The 21,879-nt window shown below is 35.9% G+C and overlaps 1 protein-coding gene across 1 annotated transcript in view; it reads left to right on the top strand.

Moving 5' to 3' along the window:
* ap3b1a (adaptor related protein complex 3 subunit beta 1a) overlaps positions 1 to 21,879 on the top strand; it is a 119,594-nt gene that overhangs the window by 57,039 nt on the left and 40,676 nt on the right. Inside the window, exons 20-22 of the mRNA XM_088910867.1 lie at positions 1,456 to 1,639; positions 10,802 to 10,850; positions 12,600 to 12,709. Of these exons, the coding sequence (XP_088766993.1) occupies positions 1,456 to 1,639; positions 10,802 to 10,850; positions 12,600 to 12,709 (343 nt within the window). The remainder of the gene's footprint in view (positions 1 to 1,455; positions 1,640 to 10,801; positions 10,851 to 12,599; positions 12,710 to 21,879) is intronic.

Genomic DNA, 21,879 nt, shown 5'->3' with positions numbered 1-21,879 from the left:
GCAGCAACACAGCAGCAATCTGATTAAACTCCCTTCGAAGTGTAATAAGGGGAATATTCATAAGGTAATTTCGACAAATTTGCGTTTGTAATGGCTGTAGATTAGCCATTACCAGCTTCTGTTAGCATGAACCAAGTATTCCAATCAAATTTTTCAATAATTAGGGTGCTAAATGCTACCTCTGATGATGTGGTAGGTGTTTTCTGCGTCTCCTATGCGTCTGCAGCCAGTGGCCATTGCTGTGTGCCTGGTCTGTGGTTTCCAGTAAAGGCACTTTGATCAGTTCTCAGCTGTAACTCAGCTATGGCTGGCAGCCTGCACTCTGCTCCTTTTATTACAGACAGTAATTAAAGCAGCTCGCCCTGCCACTTCCATAACAAACACAGCATAATGCCCTAATTATGACTTTATTAATTTAAGTCAGGATTTAATGATTTTAAAAGTGATTTATATTGTTTTTCCTGTTCGGAACAAATGAAATCTGTAGTCTAAATTAATACTGGCTTTTCATCACTGCAAAGTTAAAAAGCCAGTTACCATCACATTCTTTTCATTAAATTAATATCCGAAATTCCAGGCAGCAGGGTAAACATTCATTATGTGGCAGAATTGAAATGGAAGAAAAAAAAGTGAGAATGGAATATTGAATTAACTTTGCAAACAGAAAAAAAAAGAAATTTCTTTAGTTGTTCTGCAAACTTGTAACTTTGCATACCTTTGTTTTCATCTGACGAGGGGTGGGTCGTGTTATTTCTAACCTTCTTTCATAAGTTATTCATGATCAAGCTATCAAAACGTAGTGCTTAGTTCCCTTGTGAATAAAAATTTATCAGTAGCTTTTTTCCAACAGTTGTAACTTGAAAGATGATGAATGTTTAATATTATCCATCCTATGTATTTCATTGCAGTTACTCAATTGTTCACAACATGTAGATGTTACAAACATTTTTCTAATGCTTTTTTGTGTGTAGATTCTATTACGTTGTATTACAATTACATTGTTTAGTATTGTAAATTAATATTGTTTAATATTTTGTGGTATTTTTTAATTTCTGGAATCAAAACACTTTTCTTTATGGTGCAAAGCTGACATTCTGTGTAACCCTTATTTTTATCTTAAGAAAACAAGTTGTGCTCATTTTATCGACTGTTTTTTCCTTGTAGTTGCAAGGAAATAAAAATTTACTTGCAACTACACCCTTGCCTTAAATTTCCCATTCTGACTGGTATAAAAAGTAAGCTTCTGAATTTTTTCATAATGCAAATTCTTCATAATAAAAATATTCTTTAGATAAGCATATTTTGGAAACCCCTTGTATAATCTAAAAAGGAACTTTTTAACTGACATTTTAAACATTTTGGAGTCATCGGATATTAGCGTGCTCTCTTTTTCAACAAACACTAAGCACTTTGTGTCGACAATTCTTATGGTCATTTCTGTTGTTTTTTTTACAGTGAGAAAAGTGATTCCGAAAGACACAAAAAGACCAAAAAAGAATCTAAAATGAGAAAAAAAGCTGAATCCTCGGAGTCTGAGGCAAGCTCTTCCTCTGATAGCTCCTCCAGCTCTCAGTCGGGCTCAGAACTGGACACTGACTCGGATTCCAGCACCGACCTGAAGCTCAAGGCTAAACCCAAGGTGAGAGGCCTTCTGTGCACAGATTTTTTTACTAATTTAATCCCTGTGTACTGTATGGGCACAATAGGGATAGATCTATAGCACACAGGTGATGATGCGTTTTTCAGTTTCTGTTCAAACTGTTTGTTTTACACTTCTAGGTTGAGCCCATTCTATCAATGTACAAACGAGAATCCGTAACTTTTTTTTGCCCCTTTCAAATATTTTTAAACTATAGATTTGTCATTTTTTTTCTTATATCTACCTATTTTGGAACTGACAGGTATTGTTCATGCCTTGACCACATCTCCTGCACCCACTGGGCCTTTGTATCTTTTCAATGTATCTTCTGATACAGTCCGAGTTCAGTCAGAGCTGTCAGAGTTAGGTGTTGAACCCCGAATTGACATTGACTCTGAACTCCTCTTCTCAAGATACAGTACCCAATGTCACACACATTGGATTTACATTTGTAGGTAAAGAATTTTGAGAAAAATAAGATGGACAGCTCACCAATTCCCATCTTACGAGGCACATACTCATTGACAAACACGTTTTTGTACATACGCTTTAATTTTTTTAAAACTGAAACTCCTGGCATGTGACAATTCCGAATCAATCTGAGGGCTTACCTTGTCTATTGTGAGAGAAGATTCCAGCTTTCCTTGACTACTAATAATACTCCCTACTATTACTGTACATCAGGGTTGAACTTTTCTTTCGTCTTCTAATCTGTAACACCTTCTTTCTCTTAATGTCTGACTGAAACACTATGATAAAAGTCCTGGCCCGCTTACTGCCGACCCTGTACCACATATGTTGTGAGGTTGCGTTTTACAGGTTGTTTCTCACTTTGCTCGAGAAGGCCACGTAAAAACATATAGAACCCTATTGACACAGATGTGCCATGGACAAGGACTAACTATCTCTGTGAGAACTGAGAAAGGTTTAACTAATTCCATATTTACCCATGGTGGCACTAAGGAGATTCTTCTCTCCACTTGGTGAATCTTAGTCAAAGAAGACATGAGCCAGGCTCAAACATGCAAAATGTATGCATTTTTAAATCAATAAAACTCCATTAAACAATTGTGGAATATCTCACTACTGCATACACAAATACATAATAACATCATGCTGATGCTTGGTTTCAGAATTGCCAGATTAAGCTGCTACACGGCTTATTCACACAGAGTGAAGTGTTGTGTAGCAGCTGAAGTTGTGACATGGACAAACTCTACTGGGCTTGTTTCACCCTATGTGTCTTAAGCATTGAACTGAAAGACCTCCTCTTATTTCTAACCATTCTTAGGTTACAAACAACTGGTACTGTACTGTTGTTGGTGGTACACTGCTGTTGAGGTCAAACAGCAAACAAAAAGTAAGAGACACACTGGGTTAAAAATGTCAGTGTTATAGTTAATTTAAATCTGATTTGATTAGAAATGAGTAAAGTTTACAAGGGGCAGCCATATCTTTTGTTTTCAGAAAGAAATCCCCTGCAGGGACCCATTATATTTTTGTATTTTTCTTAATAAATATTAGTGTCTTAAGATCGTCAGTGTGCTTTTAAGACAGATTACTACAGGCAGTTTTGTTCAAGATAGAAGTTAGACCCTTGCATTAAAAGGGGACTTTAAAGATCCCTCACTTGGTTGCACTGATCCTCTGTGACAGCTATTAGAAGAAAGACATGAGCAACTCTGTTTCAATTAATCTTTTCTTTTATTACTGTAATGTCATATTTGAAATCTATGACACATCTTCCATCGATGAAGTGTGTTAATTCCATCATTTATGCCACACTGTTAATAATATGCAGGAGGAAGATGGCTTCTGCAAAAAAAAGTCCAGCATTTATGTGCAACACACATTTGAAATGTAATAGTTATTGTAATAAAAAATGTGCAGTTATGCTTTTCCTATGTAAACTTTAAACTGGATTAATCCACTCCAGAACAGTCTTCCACTTTCATTTTCCCTGATATTTAGTCAGTCTCCTTAAAGGGTCATTTGAAAGCTTTTATTTTATTAGCACGTTTAAGGTGATTGCCTCACCTGTTCTAATTTCTAACCTAAAAACAGAACATTGTGTGTTCCCTACAAATTGACACTAGCATATGGCGTAATGTCTTTCATGAACACTGTAATAACAAAGCAAACAAAATAAATGTTCACTAAAGTGTTTTTGATTTTATTACTAATACAGATATCACAATTTTGGTTCAGTACATTTAACTCAAAGAGAGCCCATGTTTTTCTGGCAACCACAAATTGTTAGGTGCCGTGCATAAATAGCTTGACAAGGCAAAAGAAAAATAAATGCAATTTTATATTTGCGATGAGACCAGTGTCATGAGGTTTGAACCACTTGGGGCTTGGTTTTCTTTTCAGTTAACAGGATTGCCTTTCAGTGTACTGTGCTCTGCTGGCTATTTTTTAACATGTAATATATAAAAGGATTGATAGCATTACCGATCTAGACAGGGTATGTGATCTCCATTTTCAAACACATTATTTATTATTTAGCCCCTCTGCTGTGATTTTGTTAAAGAAGGGGGGTGGGATGTCAGCCAAAGATCTATTTTTGTAATATAGAAATCCCCTGAAATCCAACTCATTTGTGGCTTGTATACATATCGGAATAAAACGTATAAATATGTAACACCATCTGTGAAGTGTTTAGATTCTCATATGCTTTTCTTTTTCTTTTCTTCCCTCAGAAAAAATATACAGAAACAATTTGTCTATATCTTTCCACACGATCTCCTTTCAAGTACTAACACAATAGCAACAGTGGGAGATCTGTCAATGCATTTGGTTTGTCAATGATGGTGTTGTATAAATATAGGGAGGCTAAGAAATAAAATTTGCACAGTAAAATACGATTTCATCTGCCTTTTCTCTGCAGCTCCATTGCTCTTGCTGCGGTGTGAAATTCTCATTTTACACACTTTGCTGGTTGGGGCCATGAATTATGCATTGTGCCAGAGAAATCCTCAATCTCACGCTTCAAGCCCTGTGTGCATTATCCAGGTTCTATCTCTATTACCAAGATGAATTGTCGATTGGGGAATATTTGATAGGATATGGTTTTAACTTCATTGTTTGTTTTCTGTATTACAGTCTTCTTTGTGGGGGGTTTCTTTGTCTGTAGATACAGAGTGAAATTTTATGGTTCCTGAAAAAATATGGTTATGAGAGCATGGTATGTAAGATAAAAGCATTCATAAGTTAAAATGCTTTTATACCGAGGGTGTTGTACTGAGACTCACTGTTATGCTATGCCACAGCAAATAAAAGTGCATGTTATAATTCTCAGAGTAGAAGGTATTCTTCCAGGAAGATTTGTGATTGTTTGTAATACTCATGACAACAAAATTTGTCGAATACATTTTATCTCCATTTGGCATAATATTCAGGTGAATATCGCATTTCACACTCACAAAAAAAATCATAAGACCTGACCGTGATATAGTTTGACATAGTTTGTAATTCAAACAGACGGGTTGCTTAAAATACATTTTGCTTAGTGTTTGTGGAGGCATTTGTTCTTCCTTTATATCTTTATTTTCATTCATATTTTTAGGATCTTGAAGGGGTGAAGCTGAAATGTAGAGTTTTGCTCTGTTAAACTGGTGAGAAAATGTCTTGTCTGGATTGCTGGTGCTGTGAATGAGATAATATACGTTTAGGTGTTTGGTCTGATTTTTCCTTAATATGTCAGCCAAATGACTGATTTAAGAGCTTCTACATTGCAGTGCAAGATTCTACATACAAGCAGGGTTTAAAAGAAGAATGTAGGACACTTCAATGGATGCATCAGGTATATCATAATGCCATGTATGTATTAAGACATTCATGCCTCTAGTGTGATATCTCTTACACAGTGTTACTCAATTGCTGCACTTACTGCAGTTTGTACTGTCCCCTCTCAACCCTGACCAGAACTCCCAGCCCACCTTGTCAGGTTAACAGAAAAACAAGGAAACTTACAATAGCAATCTACAAATTAAGTAGAATATTTAAGTCCAAGTATAAATTTTGAATATGGAGCTGGAATACTTTTTACTTGCTGTAAGCACAGAACACTTTTCACTTTTCTTAGTGTTTTTGCTTTGCCTTACAGTCAGATCCTTACACTCTACATGAATATTTAAGGCAGGATCATAAGTGAAGTTTGTAGTGTTCATTCTGCATTCAAATGTCATTTTATTCTCCGTATTAGTAGAAGCATAAAACATCTTGGCAACTTTTCAAGGTTAAGCACATAAGTGTCTGAATCTATTTATCTATTTTATATTTGTTGCTAAACAGTGTTCCCTTTTAATTTTTAAAAATATTGTAGTGCTCATGTTAAAGTGCTTTACATTGCAAAAATAGGGCAGTGTGAAATTTTTCACAAAAAAGTAATTTTAGCAGTGCAAGAAGTCATGCTTAAAAGAGGAAAACACAAGGCTTATGAGCAATTAAGATCACAGATCACTTATAATTACTTCATATATCTTGCATTTAAAATAGAGGGTTCATAATTAAAATTAAGTAATAGTAACTCAGCATGGTAAAAATTGAGAGTAAAACAAATTTCCGGGTTCCAGTTAATCGGATATATTTAAAATGTAAAATTCTGTTACTATGACTCCCTTTTATAATGACATCGTTAGCTGAGCCTCATAGCAAATTCACCTACCTTGATCTTTCACTGTTTACTGAGTATTTACAGAGCAACTCTGTCCTTAGAGTGTGAGGGGATCGTGCTTTCACTAAGCATTTTCAATAAGGAGATTTACATATAAAGAGACAAACTGCACTGCATTTAAGGTTCTGTTTTTTCTCTCCACAAAAGAGAAGGTGTTTTGATCAGTTCCCTGAAGGATATTGAAGACATCAATTTGTCTCTCTCAGTAGGAGGTGCCCTGGCACTGCAGCAACAATTTTAGAAACGGTTTTATTAGGAATGTAGGAGTACGTTCTGTTTCTTAAAACAATTCTCTTGGAATAATAATCCTAGTAATATCCGAAATAATATTCCTTTATAATATTCCTTATCTTCAAATATTACCTTCTGTTTATTCTGAAATATGGATTTTCGGACTCATAACAACTGCAAATGTTGCTTTCATAACTCCCCACAATGTGCTGCGCAAACTGGAAAATTTAAATATGTAAGTTGGAAAATTATGATGAGAGCAGGGCATTAGACTCATCTAGCTCGTTTGGAAGTTAATAGTTAATTGATTCAAGGATCTCATCCAACTAAAAGATGGATGAGATTCTTGAGAAAGAAGCCAGAGTATAAGCTTGGGGAGGAAGTCAGGGTATTAGCTTGAACAACATGGCTGAATAGCTTGTTCCATACTCCCACAACCTTTAAAATCAAGAAGCATTTTCTGTATCTTGATTTCTGTTTTGAATGTACTTCCATATAGATTTTTCTTTTGCTCTGTGAAGAAATCAGATGGGTTACCTTTGAGGATTTTAAATACTTGTATCGGGCCCCCTCGTAAAGTTTTGTGTTCAAGAGTAAAAAGGTTCAGTTCCTTTTTTACTTTAGGTTTACTTGAGGTTCAGTTTGTCAGTGTAGGACATTCCCTTATTCCCTTATTAAATAACATACCTTGATTTAAAATATATGCTTTTCATTTTTTTCCTTGCATTTTGTTTGCCTTTTAATTGCTTCACCACATTGTTAAACAAATGTAAATGTCAACATAAACAATTGTCTTTTTAGAGTCTCTGCTATGTCAGCATTTCCCATTTTGTCTTTATAGTTTGGCTTTACTCTCCTCTTTCAAAATCTGCACGTGTGCATTAAATAACAACAGCCAGGCGTTTAGAATTTTATCTTAATGTTTTAAAGTTTAATCTGCTTCTTCTACCTCCTATTTTTTATATACTGTATAGAGCACTTAAAATGCACAAAGCTTAACAATGAAATGGTATAATAAAACAAACACAATAATAGCATAATAGCATAATAGTAAACTGAACAAAGTTAAAGTATAAAATGTTAAAATGCACTTAAAAGTACACAATAATGAACGTGTTAAATTCTAAACGACTGAATTTCAAATTGATAACTTTATACATAAGATAATTTTTAAAATCTATTTACTATTTAACTGGCATCCAGTGCAGGGTAACTAGGACAGTAGTAATGTTTTGTCATCTGTTTCAGGTGGAACTTAAGCAGCAGTTTTCTGCATGAGCTGCAAAATTGATTTACCTTGGCTACTTTCCCAACAGGAACAACCTGTCTAAATTGATACGTATATTTAAGTGTTCGTTTGCAAAATGTAGCTCAGAATAGTTAAATATAATGCCAAGATTTATATTTTCTCATTTTAAATAAGGTAAATCCTTAATGTATATACCATGCAAGAGAAGTTGTTGCTGACAACCTGATATCAGAACTTCTGGAAGATCTATGTCTAGAAGTATATTGGAGTCAGCTATCAATACTTTGGCTTATTAATGACAGTTTTAAATTAAAGGAGCCATTATTGTTTGCAGACAATTACTATGCCAAACGTTTCATTACTTAGATTATTAGACGCATCCTTCTACAGACTTGTTAAGGGATAAGGGGTAAGGGATATAAAATATTAATGTATATATTGTCTGCATTATCGTCATATTTTACTCTTGAACAGTGATTAGTGAAGATGACTCCAAGTCCTCACATACTGTATATCAAGATGCATGAGAAGCACCAACTGGAATTTGTGCCCTAATAGTATGAATTTATGAATGAAACTAATAAATCTGTCACACTTTTCCACAGGTCCATGAGTTTAAGATATAAGAAAAACATCTCTATTTTAACTCGCCAATTGCTTAATTCCTTTCTGATTGTTTGTATGTTGTATTTACACCCTTGATGTGTTTTGTTTGCATTCTTGTCCTGTTCTGTAAAGAATAACATTATTAAAAGATGGTTAGAGCTTTATAGAGAAATCCTTGTAATTTTTTTTAATGGAAAACATAAAAATTGTAACTTTCTTTTAACTACCTGTTTAACTTTCCTTTTTGCATGTTAAATAAAGCTACCTAATTTTTATAGTTAAGTAGATTGCATAGTGCATTTTTAAGTGTTAAATAATAGATATTTGTTCTGGAGAAGCTGTTATTTGATGTGATAATAGAAATTTAGGTTTAAAACATCCCTGTGTGGCTATCAGAAAATTTCTCTGAACTTGTGTTGTATTTTTAACATTCGTATGTACAGCACTATGTACTGTACTCAGTCTGCATTCAGATTTCAAAAATCCATGCTTATTACCTGAGTATACATGATTTTCATACTTTACGCTGGGTGTGTGTTTCTACAGCCCATACTTAAGAAGATAAATATCTGCAGAACAGAGAATACTGGATTAAAGCAAACATTGCTGACTTTAAATCCTTTTAAATGACCTTTCATTTTTGCTTTTGTGTAAAAAGGGTTTCACTGACTGTCTCATTATATTTCAGTTTGATTTTCTGTGCTCAGGTGCTTACTTTTGAGAAGAATAATTAAATCTTAGCGGCCTTTTAGTTCCTGTTGCCTCTCATGATAGCCTCCGCAACATCACAATCTCAGTGTTGTGCTGACTATTTTTTTGTTCAAATTCTTAAGTATTCTATTTTTCAGTGTGAAATTAACCTTCACATGTTCCTTTATTCCAAAATTGGGTGAACAGAATTAATTGTTGTTGGACATAAACTACAATGTATAATGTATCCAGTGTTAGACTCAGGGTTTCACTGGGGAACCTGTATCTCATTGCCAGTAAACAGACAGACAAACTGCGATATTGTTAAGGAGCTGTATCAGGTCTTTCCTTGGCTTTACTTTGATTTTGTGACCAGAGTTTGAGAGTAGAGACACCCTTCTGGTAGAGTGTTGCCATTTAGATTTAGATCCATTTAAGAATTTAGATCCATATGATGGATGTTCATGCATAAAGGTTTGTGAACAGAGACATTTTTAAGTTCTACAGCACTGGTTAAATAATCAGATACAGGTTCGAGGCACTGGTTGCTGTCCATACTTTAGCTCATTTTCAAGTGATGGTCTTCCATATTTACATTTTTTTCCTCCATCTTAAGCAGTAATGGAGGGCATACCCTTGAATCTTGTGCATTTTCCTTAGCCTTGAATTCTTCCTTGTGCAAAAATCTTAACTTTGGAACACCAACCAATCAGTGCCCCTGAACATAAAGACACCGGCCTGTGTCATCCAAGGTTGATAATATAAAAATATTAAGTATTTAGAGTACTCTTTACATATATTTTTATTAGCAGCTTTCTATGCAGTAGTTATATTCTAAGTGCGCAAAAAGCTCGTAAAGCTTTTTGATTGGCCCTCGAGTTCTTTGTACATCTATAGAAAAATGGTACTTAATTGTTAACCAGGCCATTTTTCTGTAGGCTGTAGTGTTAATGGACACTTTTGACAAACTCTGGTTTCAGCAAGGGTTTACTACATGTAGTTTTTCATTTTTCAAGGGATCTGCCTTTTCTCAGTGTCTTTAGCAGATTTTTTATTATACATTTAACTAATAATATGTTGTGCGAACGTCAGTCACATGCAGGTTCACAGTGAGAAAAATTAATGCTGTTATAGCAAGAAGAATTAATGATGCTATAATAAGCATTAAGACACAACAGGGAACTTCTTGCATTGAATAATGGCAGGCAAGCCATCACAGTGAAACAGCCCTTCAGCATCATGTCTCTGACCCTCTGGATCTCTGACCGTCATGCCAACATGCTGTTTCGTTTTGTTTTTTTATTGTGATGGCTGAATTGTTGAAATCTAATTGCAGCAAGTCAAGAAGTTCATGTCAGAACTTGAGAGTCTGTGTAGTTGTCTTCTGTCTGTTTCTTGTAGGAATTTATATATGACTGCTTTACTCAGATTGAATGAGCATGAAGAAAAGCTTCACACATGTTTTGGGAAGCTGAACTTAAATCAGGGTTATAGTTGATGGTCAATCCATCAGCATAGATTGCAAAGAAAATAAGTCTAGTAACAGATATCCAGAAAGCAGTCCTCAATGTGGAAAAAAATGTCTTACTGTGAATAATAGCAGTTTCATTCATATTAAATGAAAATATTTTTGAGCATTAAAGATCAATATGGAAAAATGAGTAAATGTTATGGATAATTCTTACAAAAGTTTGCATTTTTTCTACAGAAGGAAGAGAAGAAAAAACAAGAAATCTCCTTACTGGATCTGGATGACTGTGAGTTGTATTCAAGAAAATAACAACCATTTTCACCAATAAAATATACAGTAGCTTTTCTTATTTAAGCTCGGCTTTGGCTCCTTTTGGACTGATGTTAATATGGGATTGGCTGAGTGGAGGCCCAGGTTTATCTGGGAATTATGCCTTTTGTAGTGCAGACATGGCTAGTTCTGAATTTCTGGGGAGGTAAAATTGTGGGGCCCTTCTGTGACTCATTAAGTATTAATGCATTTAACCTGTTTGTGAGAACTCTTGAGTTTGTTTCTCAGCTACCAGTCAATTCATGTTGGGCACAACGTGTGATACTGAGATCGATAGCACAGTATGCATTTGGGCCACCTGTCAAGCTTGGATTTGCTCAGTTTCTTTACCAAGAAAGTGTCTTTTCAGATGTTGAATATGTACAGATTTTCAATTTCATCACCAAGAAGCAGTGAGTAAAACTTTAATTGTGAATTCCACCAGATAAGGGACACATCCTTTATTAAAACAACCAATTTTCAAATGCATATGACTTGAGATTTTTTAGGACAAGCCTGGCCTCAAAATTCTCAGTCAGGCAGTTTATTCATTTTGCCATATGGTCAGTAGAAATTAAACCTTGAACATTTCTCATTCAGGTTGAGTTCTTCATACACAGTGCTCCTTCATCTAAGTGTCTTCAGGTTTGCCTGAAAGGCTTTTATGTCTGTGCATTAGTAAAAGACATGACTTTCTTAACCTTGCAGCTCAGATCTCAGATCCTACAGCCATGCCTGGTCTGAGAATTCAGGGTCATTTAGACACTTTTCTGATAAAAAAAACCCTCTAATTTCACTCCACAAGGCAAAAAAGAGTTTGCGCACCATTTAGACAACGCACCTCACTGTGGTAAAACACGTGTTCTGAATCAGTTTCCCTCGAAAAGGTTTGAAATGTGCAAGGGTTTGGTCCATGTGCTCCGAGTGTATTTAGTAATTTAACCAAATTTAGAGCTTTGTCACACAGGTAGATAAGGCAGGGTGACTCCATTGGCCTAATAGAATAACATGAATGAGCATCCTTGCACAGCCAATCAGTCAGCTTTACTCCCACCAACGTTCACAGCATCCTCTAAGATCAGACAAATCCAAGATGAGCCAAGGTTTCCCATGGTTTTGGAAAGTCTGTGAAATAGTTCTTCACCTGTTCTCCTCTCCTGAAGCGTCCAAGTTATTTCAAAAGGCTCTTCTTTTGTTCCCACGAATAAAACATGTTATGATCTTTGACAATATTTATGTGTGTATGTGTATGCATACATATATGTATACTTGACATGTGAAGCCAACCCTTATAACACGACGATTTAACAGAAAATGATTAATTTATGAATATTATGGAGGCTGGCTTATCAATTAGCAGATTTTAGGCCTTAAAACATCCATGTGGACTGGGTCCAGTCTGCAGGTCTTAGATTGGGCTCATGTACTATATGAAATGTAATGAAAATAATTAATGAGTTGTACATTATCCTGTAATCACACAAAGGCTTCTTGGGTAAAGATGTTTGTAGTGAACTCATTTAGCAAGTGTTCTAGACCAAGGTCCCTTATCCCACTGCAATGTGGCAAACATGGTTGCCTTTGTAAAACATTATCTTAACTTATTACAGGTGACCATGCATTAATAATTGAAATAAAGGCCGAGGCTGTATCATTCATTTTGTACAAGTTACAGATAGCTGTGTTATTAAAAGACTCAGGAAATCCGTGCTCTACTCTTTTTCAGTTGCTCCTGTATCGGTACCCACAGCCACGCCCAAGTCATCTGTTCTTTCTCCCAGTTTGTCACGAGATCTGGAAGGCCTGTCTTTAACAAACGTCTCCCCAGCCATTGAAGTAAGTGTGTCTATTGAAGTTTGTGTGTTGGCAGTGCTGAAACTAAAACTAAAATCCATTATCCTGCAACACATTTCATAAAAAAATTAAACTGTGTCTTCAAACATTTAGTTTAGCATCATGGGATTGCCTCTTCCTTTGTGGCTTTCGTGTATACATTTTGTGTTCTTATTTCTGGTTATATCTTTTGGCCTTGTAACACAAAGGCAGCATTGTATTTTCCCCCCCTCTGAACCCTGCTTGAGGGATATCTTCTTTGTAGTATTTTTTCTTTGCTGACCTTTTTTTCCCCCCTGTAGGCTGATTGTACAGTTCAGGCCATCAGTAGAAGATAACATGTTCCACCTGAACATCTCCAAATCCTCAAATTTGTCAGAGCTCCTCACTCCACCCTTCCTCACTAGCTGTTCTGGTGTCACTGTAGACACCTTTTTGATTGTTGACCTTTTCCACAGTGATGACTATTTTTTTTCATTTAAAGAAATCTTCTGCCAGGTGGTGGTTTAAGAGAAATGATATCTTCTCATCTGTGCCTTCTGCTTTGCCTTTGACATAATTTCCATGGAAACTCCCTCACCTCAGCCCCACCACACACTTTTTTTTAAATGAGTTACTTTCTCTGAGCCTTCAGGTTTGTTTTCTTAGCATGTCACATTTCCTTACGGAACTGGATTGGATATTGTCTGGTGTCATTTGTATTGCTCTCTTTCACAAACAGCTGTTTAAAAATATCTTTCATTTCTCGAGAGAGAAATGCTGTCCCATTTTCCAGCCATTCATTTATTAAATGTTAACTTCACCTGCAGTGCTGGCATTTGTAGGGGAATTGTGTTATATTTTTAAGAGTTCAGTGCTAAGCATTAGTTATCAGTAATGTTCATAAACTAATCTTTTTATGTTACATCCAAAAATGTTACATCCATTTTTACATCCAAAAAATGTTACATCCTTTTTATGTTACATCCATGTATAAGAGATTATACATGAGGTATAATCTCAACGGGACTTAATGAAAATGAATTCCACATGCACATCTAGGGTCATCATTCTTCAGGATTTTGATTTAGGTTACGATAGTTATCTTTCATGGGTTATGTCATTGTGTTAATTTGTCAATCATGATTTTGACCTAACTAAATAGCAGTAAAAAGTTCAAAAATTAATCGCACCTGCATTTTTGTGATATTGTGTATTAAAAAGAAAGTCAGTGAAATTGTCATAACTCTTTTGACAATTGTGTAAATGTTTCAATGTTGTATTATTTAAAAAATGAAACTAGAATATAAAAAGTGTTTTGTAGATAGCCACATTGTAGCATTATCCTTCAGAACCTGAGAGACTTTTCTGTCATTATACAGTCACACAAAACAAAAATCATGTGCATCTTTTAGCATAACTCACATGTGTTTTTGGGGTTGGTTTTACATTATCTTAAAACAGTTATGTTATCAATAAAACTTTTATTTTAGCATTTACTCATTGATTTTTCCACACTCAAGAATACTTCAATGTGTTAAAACTAAAGCACATTTCTTGACTAAACATTAATGGCATTAAACAGCAGTCCATTGGTGTTTTACCTTTGATATCAGGTCAGTCTCTGCTTGGCACTTTTACTGTATGTCCATCTCTAGTGATTTACAGGTAGTGGCCAAGAAATGGGAACATCTGGATAATTGAGGGACACCACGTTTGTTGAAAGCATAGTGTGGATTTAGGGACAGCTCAGCTTGCTGATGTTTCAGGAGTGCCTAAGCTGACACTCATGTCAGATGTCAGCATGTAGTTCTGAGGCAAAGACATCGTCAGCAAAGGGCAACAGCATGCAGAAGTGCATTCCCCAGGATCATGTTATCCATACACGAATTCAAATGGCAAGGCAAAACTGGAAGGTAACGGCAAATCAATTGACTGTAAATTTCAACCAAGTCACAAGTGGTCAGATTAATCAACTACATCCATCTATCTATCCACCCGTTTTCTAACCACTTCATCCAGTTTAGGGCTGCGGGGGAGTCTAACCTGGCAAGCTGCAGGTGCAATGTGGGGTAGACCCTGGGCAGTATGCCCTGGGCAGGGCAGACACACAAGCACGGACACGCACACTCTCACACCAGGGCCAATTTTCCCAGAAGCCGATTAACCTACCAGTATGTCTTTGGACTGTGGGAAGACACTGGAGCACCCTGAGAAAGCCCATGCAAAAACAGGGAGAACATACAAACCCCACACACACAGCACCCCAGGTCTGGAATTGGAGCCAGGGCCCCAGTGCTGCGAGGCAGTAACACTCACAACAATTGAATTGTGCAAAGAGTACAGGCATTGGGATATAGAGCCATGATCTCTACAAACATTTATAACAAAAACCTGAATAACTCTACAGTCCTGAGTGTTTGGCTCTAGTAGTGAAGGGTTCTACCGGTTCTGTAATGTTATGGGGCATGGTTTGGGTGCACTCATTCCCTTAGAAGGCAAGATCAGTGTTAATCGATACTTATTATCTTCTCCATGTGTTCCTGCCCAAAGGGGTGTCTTTCCATATGACTGTATCTCCATCCGTATTGTTGCCAAGTGGTTTGCCAAATTGACACTAGTGTTATCTATATATCATGGCCTTCTCAGTCATCCAAGCTAGACTCAATTGAGCATTTGTATGGCATATTCAGAAAAGATGCCCGAGATTTTTTTTTTCAGCTCCATTGAACAGTTGTGAGCTGATTAACTTTCTCTCGGTGCTTCTCCTTTCCTTAGATTTCCAGATACAGGTAGGTCCCAAGGTCCTGTTTAGAGACTTTATATTGGCATTTCTATTTTATGTTCATTACCTGTATATGTGTGATTTAACTGTAGGAATGAATCAATTTTTGTTTGTTTCTCTAACCTGAAATTTACTTTGCAAATCACAGTAGAGGAAGATAATATAAAAATAGAGACAGAATGCCTCTCTTGCTAAGGGCATCACACCCTACTGTGTATATGGTGAGTAATATGGGCAGGAAGATGATAAAACATTAACTCTGGGACTGAGATCTTGGGTACAGTAAGATATTTGTTTTGTTGTAGCATAAAACTCAGATAAGTGTATAAATGTCACAATGAGTCTTACAGCAGTTTAAACACAGTTATACATTGTACATAGACTACCTTAAAGAGTGCTTTTAACACATTAAAATTTTGCCTTCACAGATATTCAGTCTGGAAAAGTTGGTTTTTATTTACCCTGAATAGTTAAAATTGCTTTGTTAGAAGGTTAATATATTGAGCTCTCTTGTGTATATTCAGTTTATTCCAATTATGTGATGGTGAGAATTAGTGTTTTAACTACAACAATTTTGTGTTTAATCAGCACAAACAACTCCTATAAAACATTTGTAGGTGTGAGGAACTCCTTATCTTACTTAAGTAAATCAGTTTCTTTAATTCCTTTCCCGGAGGTGTTGATTTTTTTATAGCTGCGCCTCACTTCTGTATCATTTTAACCCCCTACAAAAAAACCACAATATGAACAACCTGAAAAACGTTTTGTTGCAGATCTAATTCTGTGTCCAAGATAATTTTTTGTTTTAATTGTTTCTAAAAGCCCTCAGAGAAAAAGTTTCATTAAAACACTTTTTTAAGCATTCCAAGTGTATTTTATGTGTAAGTTCAACTACATTGTCACAATTAATAATGTTCCTAAATGTGGAATAGACACAAACCTCTGCATTATCATGTTTTAACAAAGCTTTGTTTTTTTCATAACTTTGCAAATTATTTCACAAAAAAAAACACTAGGTGATAATATGTTACTTATATTGTTCTACCAAAATGTATGTGTTTCTGTGAAATATTTAATTACTTTAAAAAATGGAAGTTCTTTCACTGCAGTTTAGTGAACCAGGATAAATACTAGGATATATATCTCAATGCTAGTGTGCTACCTCAAGTTCAAAATTGTATAGAATAAGCTTTAACCTTCCTTCATGTAAAAGGCCAAATGAATCATATTAAAGTGCTCTGAACACACCGCTCCAACAGTCAGAAATTAATTAGTAGCTAAAGAATGGAGATAGAAGGCAAATAAATGAGAATGTGACCCTAATATTCCTTATATGTGCAGCATTTTCTATTCTTGGAAAATGCCCCGACAGGCTATTATACAAATCTTCTTGTTCTGTAATTGGATATTGCTTTTATAAATGTGGATCTATCTAATGAATAGATAGCTTTGGGTCTCATCAACTGCTCAGTGGGTCACAGAGTGGGATTTTGTGAACCTTTTCTATTTAGTTATAGCACTTAATAACATAAAATTGGCTTGAAATATTTTTGATAGACCTACAGTAGGAAAGGTGTAAATTTTAACATATTAAAAACTCTTTAATTAAACTGTTTAATTTGATAGTTTTCATCTGAGGTATGAGTATATTATAAAATAATAACTTTAAATTACATCAATTAATCTTTTAGTTGCTTTCCATATGATTCCCCTTGTATGATTCCTTCTTTTATTTTTTCTAGTGGCACAAGCAAATGCAGAAATACAGTTTTTAGTGCAAGTGGTAAACATATGGAGAGTAGGAGGCTAAACAGAGCCTACATTTGCCTGTCCTAGAATTTGTCTCTTAGAATTTTCCAATTGGCATACTAATTCTGAAATGTAATAAAAAGCAACAATAAAACTTAAATGGCATGTGAATCCGTGTTATGTTTTATACTACAGAATTTTGGGTCTAGAGGAATATTTTAACTTTTAAATTATTGAATTTAATTAAGGCTAAGGTTTTGGAACAGGCTGTTGTAGCATGTAACACGTGTAGCCTCCTAGTACAGTTTTCATTCCATCAGTATAGAAGCTTTTTCTGTTGAACATTGCTATTTAAACTATCACAGTGTAATGTTGGTCATTGCATCAAAATTCCACAATGTCAAGTCACTTCATTTCAGAAACTTCTGCACTACAAAACCGCTTTTGCCAAAACATTGTGTGTGAAATTCAGTTAGTGATGCAGTGTCAGGAAGTTGGGACTTTTTTTTGATCAATCACACTTAAAGCTTTCAAAAAAACTTGCAGCAGGCTGACAAAACAATTTGCAAAAGGCTTTCTTTGCAAACAGGTTGTCAGTCGTACCACTAAAGGACTTTTCTCAATGGGCAAGATCAAACAACTCATTTGCTGCGATGTGATCTGATTTCTGGGTTTTCGGAAGTAGTGAGAGTGGCTGTTTTTCTTGGTGCAAGTGCTCCTATTTGTGCACCATCTGCTTTTGTTTCTGTTGAGTTACGTGCTAGCCACATCTTCAGCAGATGAGCTAAAGCTTCAATCAGACATTTTTGAAAGAATTTCTAATAACCCTGCAGGTGATTGGATTAAGACTGGACAGCTTGAAAGTAGCTGTTATACCATGTAACTTCTGGCGAGGGTGGAATTGCAGTGCACTTGTAGACAGTGGACCTTTCCTCTGGAGCAATTCATGGAGCCAGACTTGCAAGCTAGGCAGGCAGTAGAAGCACCTAGACCACTAAATTTAAAGATGTACATGCTCAGCATTCTGAAAAGGCATTCTTTTCACATTTTGTCATTGACAAAAGTTGTGATTTTATTCCAATTAAATTTTTTTTTTTCATTATTTTCACCATTTTCTCATAAACCATTTTGAAGTTAATGATCTCTACACAGACTCATTAGCAAAATCTTCAGGTCCAAATTACATTCCTCTCGTTCGCTTGAATCATATGGCGCAAGAAAACAGGAAACGGTAGGATATTGCGTATGCAGTACACTGTCGTTCAGTAGTTTTATCTGCTGTTAAACTAATTCCCAAACCTTGATTCAGCAGCTGTTTCTGGTCACACGAATATCTTTGTAAATCGTTGGTCAAGACTGATTTTTCAAGATGGATTCCTTTTTGAACAATTGCATGATACGCTCACTATAGATTTAAAAAGTACAGCAAGTCCCATATTTATTCAAACACACTGTAAGTATTTGTGCCATTAATGAAATACCTGGGTTCAATCCCAGGTAGGAACAAGTGATGTAGCTTGGTCCAATTCCTTCCAGACGGCTCCCAGGTCCACTCAGCCTGCTTTCCAAATCAATATTGGGGAGTTAATGCTTCCGGGGGTAATAGGCTGTTTGGAGCGTGATGCTGACCACATCACCTCCACTTCCAGTGTCAGGTGGTCAAGAAAAATGGATGCCCTTGTCCCCCCATTCCCCATGGGCCTTTATGGCATAAAAGCAAACTCTAGATTATTCTTAGATTTTCAGTGTGGAATTAAACCTTTATTTGAAGGATTTCGTTTCTGATTTTTTTTGCTTATGAATAAGAGCTTTCATTGGCATTTTCCTATACACACATTATATACATGTGTACTGTATATATAGAGGATCAAAACTTTGGCCTGAGTCTTAACACACTATAGACTACATCAGTCTTGCAAGTTAGTGTAAAACTACTACTACTATATAAACTACTGTAGATGGAGCATTGACGCTTTTCCAAACCCGCTTTCCTTATGGGGGTACTGCACCTTGACACTTCACTCAGCGGTGGTGTGAAGCTATTGATTGGAAAGAGTTAGGCCTCATTACAATTACAGGTGTCGTAAGGACTTTGACAGGCTGACGAATTATTATTGCAGACTCAGCACATGGAGGTTATCCAGACCTAAGGAAAAGATCCAGTGTGCCAGCAAGTGAACAGGGAGATCCTGAAACAAGTTGCAGTGGGTGGCTAAAGCTTAGAAAATTAAATAGGAAGAATAATTGTCTAAAAGACACTTTGATAAATGTTTGTTTCAGCAACTGAGAAGAGGAGCTTGCCTCTGCTAAAATATAGCTTTTTTTTTACTATTTAGCTTGGGTGATTGTGTTTTTCTCAATAATGATTGCACACCTGCTTTCATCAGATACCAGGGTCATAAAGTGTTGTTTACTTCACATTTGCAATTACTGTTTAGGAGATGCTAAGGTAAAAAAAAAACGACAAAAAACTCAATTAAATATCCCACTGTTTAAAATTTGTGGTCAGAAATACATTTGGAGCCCTGGTAGATCGTGTTACTGTGGCAACACTTCTTCTGCTGCATTATTCGAATTATTGAACATTTGTGCTCTTGGCTTTAGCATGAATTGTTTAGGGAAAAAAATGATTAAAACCTCATGTTTGTTTTTAATTTGAAAGATTCTTGAGTGCTGAATGTAATGTTTTAAGCTTACAGGTTTAAATGTGGATGTTGGATTTGCCTTTGGTCTGTCATTCACAGTTGTATTGAAATGTAACACAATTGGAATGACCTGTCCACAAGAACTATTTTTGGAGTAATTTATTATATTTGGAGGTAGCTGCGTGTGGTTAGGGGCGCAGTATTAGCGATACCTTTTTTATGCTAGAAGTAATCTGTTTATTCATGGAAATGCTTTGTAGAAGGTTTATGTACTTGAACTGTCAGAAATTCAGGGTGCTGTTGATTATGAATGTCAGATTTTTTTAAAAAAATGTAGTTTTGTCACAATTCACAGGTGCTGCCATTTTCTCCCGCACAGAAAACCAAGTTTTGTTTCAAAATTGAGACTTTCTAATGTGTTTTGTTGCCATGGTAAAAACAAGTGTGGTTTGCTTTATAACCACAGGAACCACAAGAAGGCTTTGGGTAAATTAATTCTGTATATTAAATCACATTCTAACCACTTAGTGGTTTAATATAATATAAATAATCAGAGCCTTTAAAGGACTGGAATTAAAATGCATATTAAGTTTAAAATGCATTTACTTGCATATATTTTTACCATACTATATAAAAAGACTGATCAAAAACTGCAGAATTCCTTCATTAGATTTCTTCATTTTAGCATGCAGTATCACATGGTTTTAGTGAAAAATCAAATGTCTCCAATTAGTGCCATTTCTTGTCTCAATAGATGTTAAACGCCAGCCTCAGACCAAAAAGTGTCCCCTGCCTAGTTAAGTAGACCAATGAAGCTGAAAAATCCAAATTAAGAAGCTACTTTAATATCTCTCTCAAATTTAATATTTCTGCCAGAAAAATGTTTGTGACTAATACGAGGGTATTTTAATACACAAAATAAGACGTAGACAGAATAGACAGATGTGCTATAAGATCGTCTGGTATTTAATAAGCTCACCACCTGTCTGTAACATCATAAAGTATCGGTTTAAAGATAGCTGGGTTTGTGCTGACCTGATGAACTGCTGAGGTGCTCAGCACGATTTGATTTCTGTTTCAAAAGGACATGACTCAAGTTGAAGTCCATTGCTAAACAGGGAGTAACCGGGGACCCAAAGTAATGTCGCAGAAACAAGACGAGGGCTTTATATGATGCTTTTGATAGCAGCATTTCAAGCACCCTCTCCATGGATGAGAATTCTTACTGGTAGGTGTAGAACAGACAGGCACGTGAAACAGTCTGTTGCTTCCGGCTTCTCAACATTTCAGCTGGTGTTGCTTTAAAGTGTGGGTCCACTGGGTACAGAAGCAACGCATGAATGGAGGAATGTCATTTGTCAAAAACAGTTTGGACTGATGCACTGGGGCATCATCTTGCCGCATGCTAGCACTAGGCCACGGTCTGTCATTGTATAAGGATTTAGGAATATAATATGTTCCTTTTAGTGCATAATTATTCTGATGATTTTAAGAGCTCTTCATTGCAAAGCCCTGACCTAGCATCCCCAGTGACTTATTTCTCTTTGATCCCTTAAATAAGTCTTTGATCCCTTTTGGAAAATTTTAATCACAGGGTCAAGCAGTGAGAGAGATGGCAGACTTGTTGAGTTTGCAGGGGATATAGCATTGTTTATGATATCTTCAAACAGAACCATAAACGGAAATGGACATGGGTAGACTGCGATTTAAAATAAATAAATTGACTGTGTGCTTTCAGACAAATGTTAGATGGTTTTTCAGGACTGCACAATATCAGTAATAGTCTGATTAGTCTGTGACGGGCACCAGTCAAAGACGGGTCAGATCTTCATTATATCTAAATACACAGCTGCAAATGCAAACCAGTGAGGAAAATAGCATTAATGTAAACCAAGATAACCTTCAGGAATCTGACCTTTGAATACTGGAAATTCCTATCAATGGTGTAAATAGTCTCAAGCAAGGTGCAGCTCTCTTTCAGTTGGAATGTGAGAAGCCAGTTTGGGATATTCCAG

Source organism: Atractosteus spatula, chromosome 3 (genome assembly GCF_055471065.1).
Source record: "Atractosteus spatula isolate fAtrSpa1 chromosome 3, fAtrSpa1.hap1, whole genome shotgun sequence".
Taxonomy (NCBI): Eukaryota; Metazoa; Chordata; class Actinopteri; order Semionotiformes; family Lepisosteidae; genus Atractosteus; species Atractosteus spatula.
Note: the sequence above shows the minus strand (reverse complement) of the source record. Positions and strands in the feature narration are given on the sequence as shown.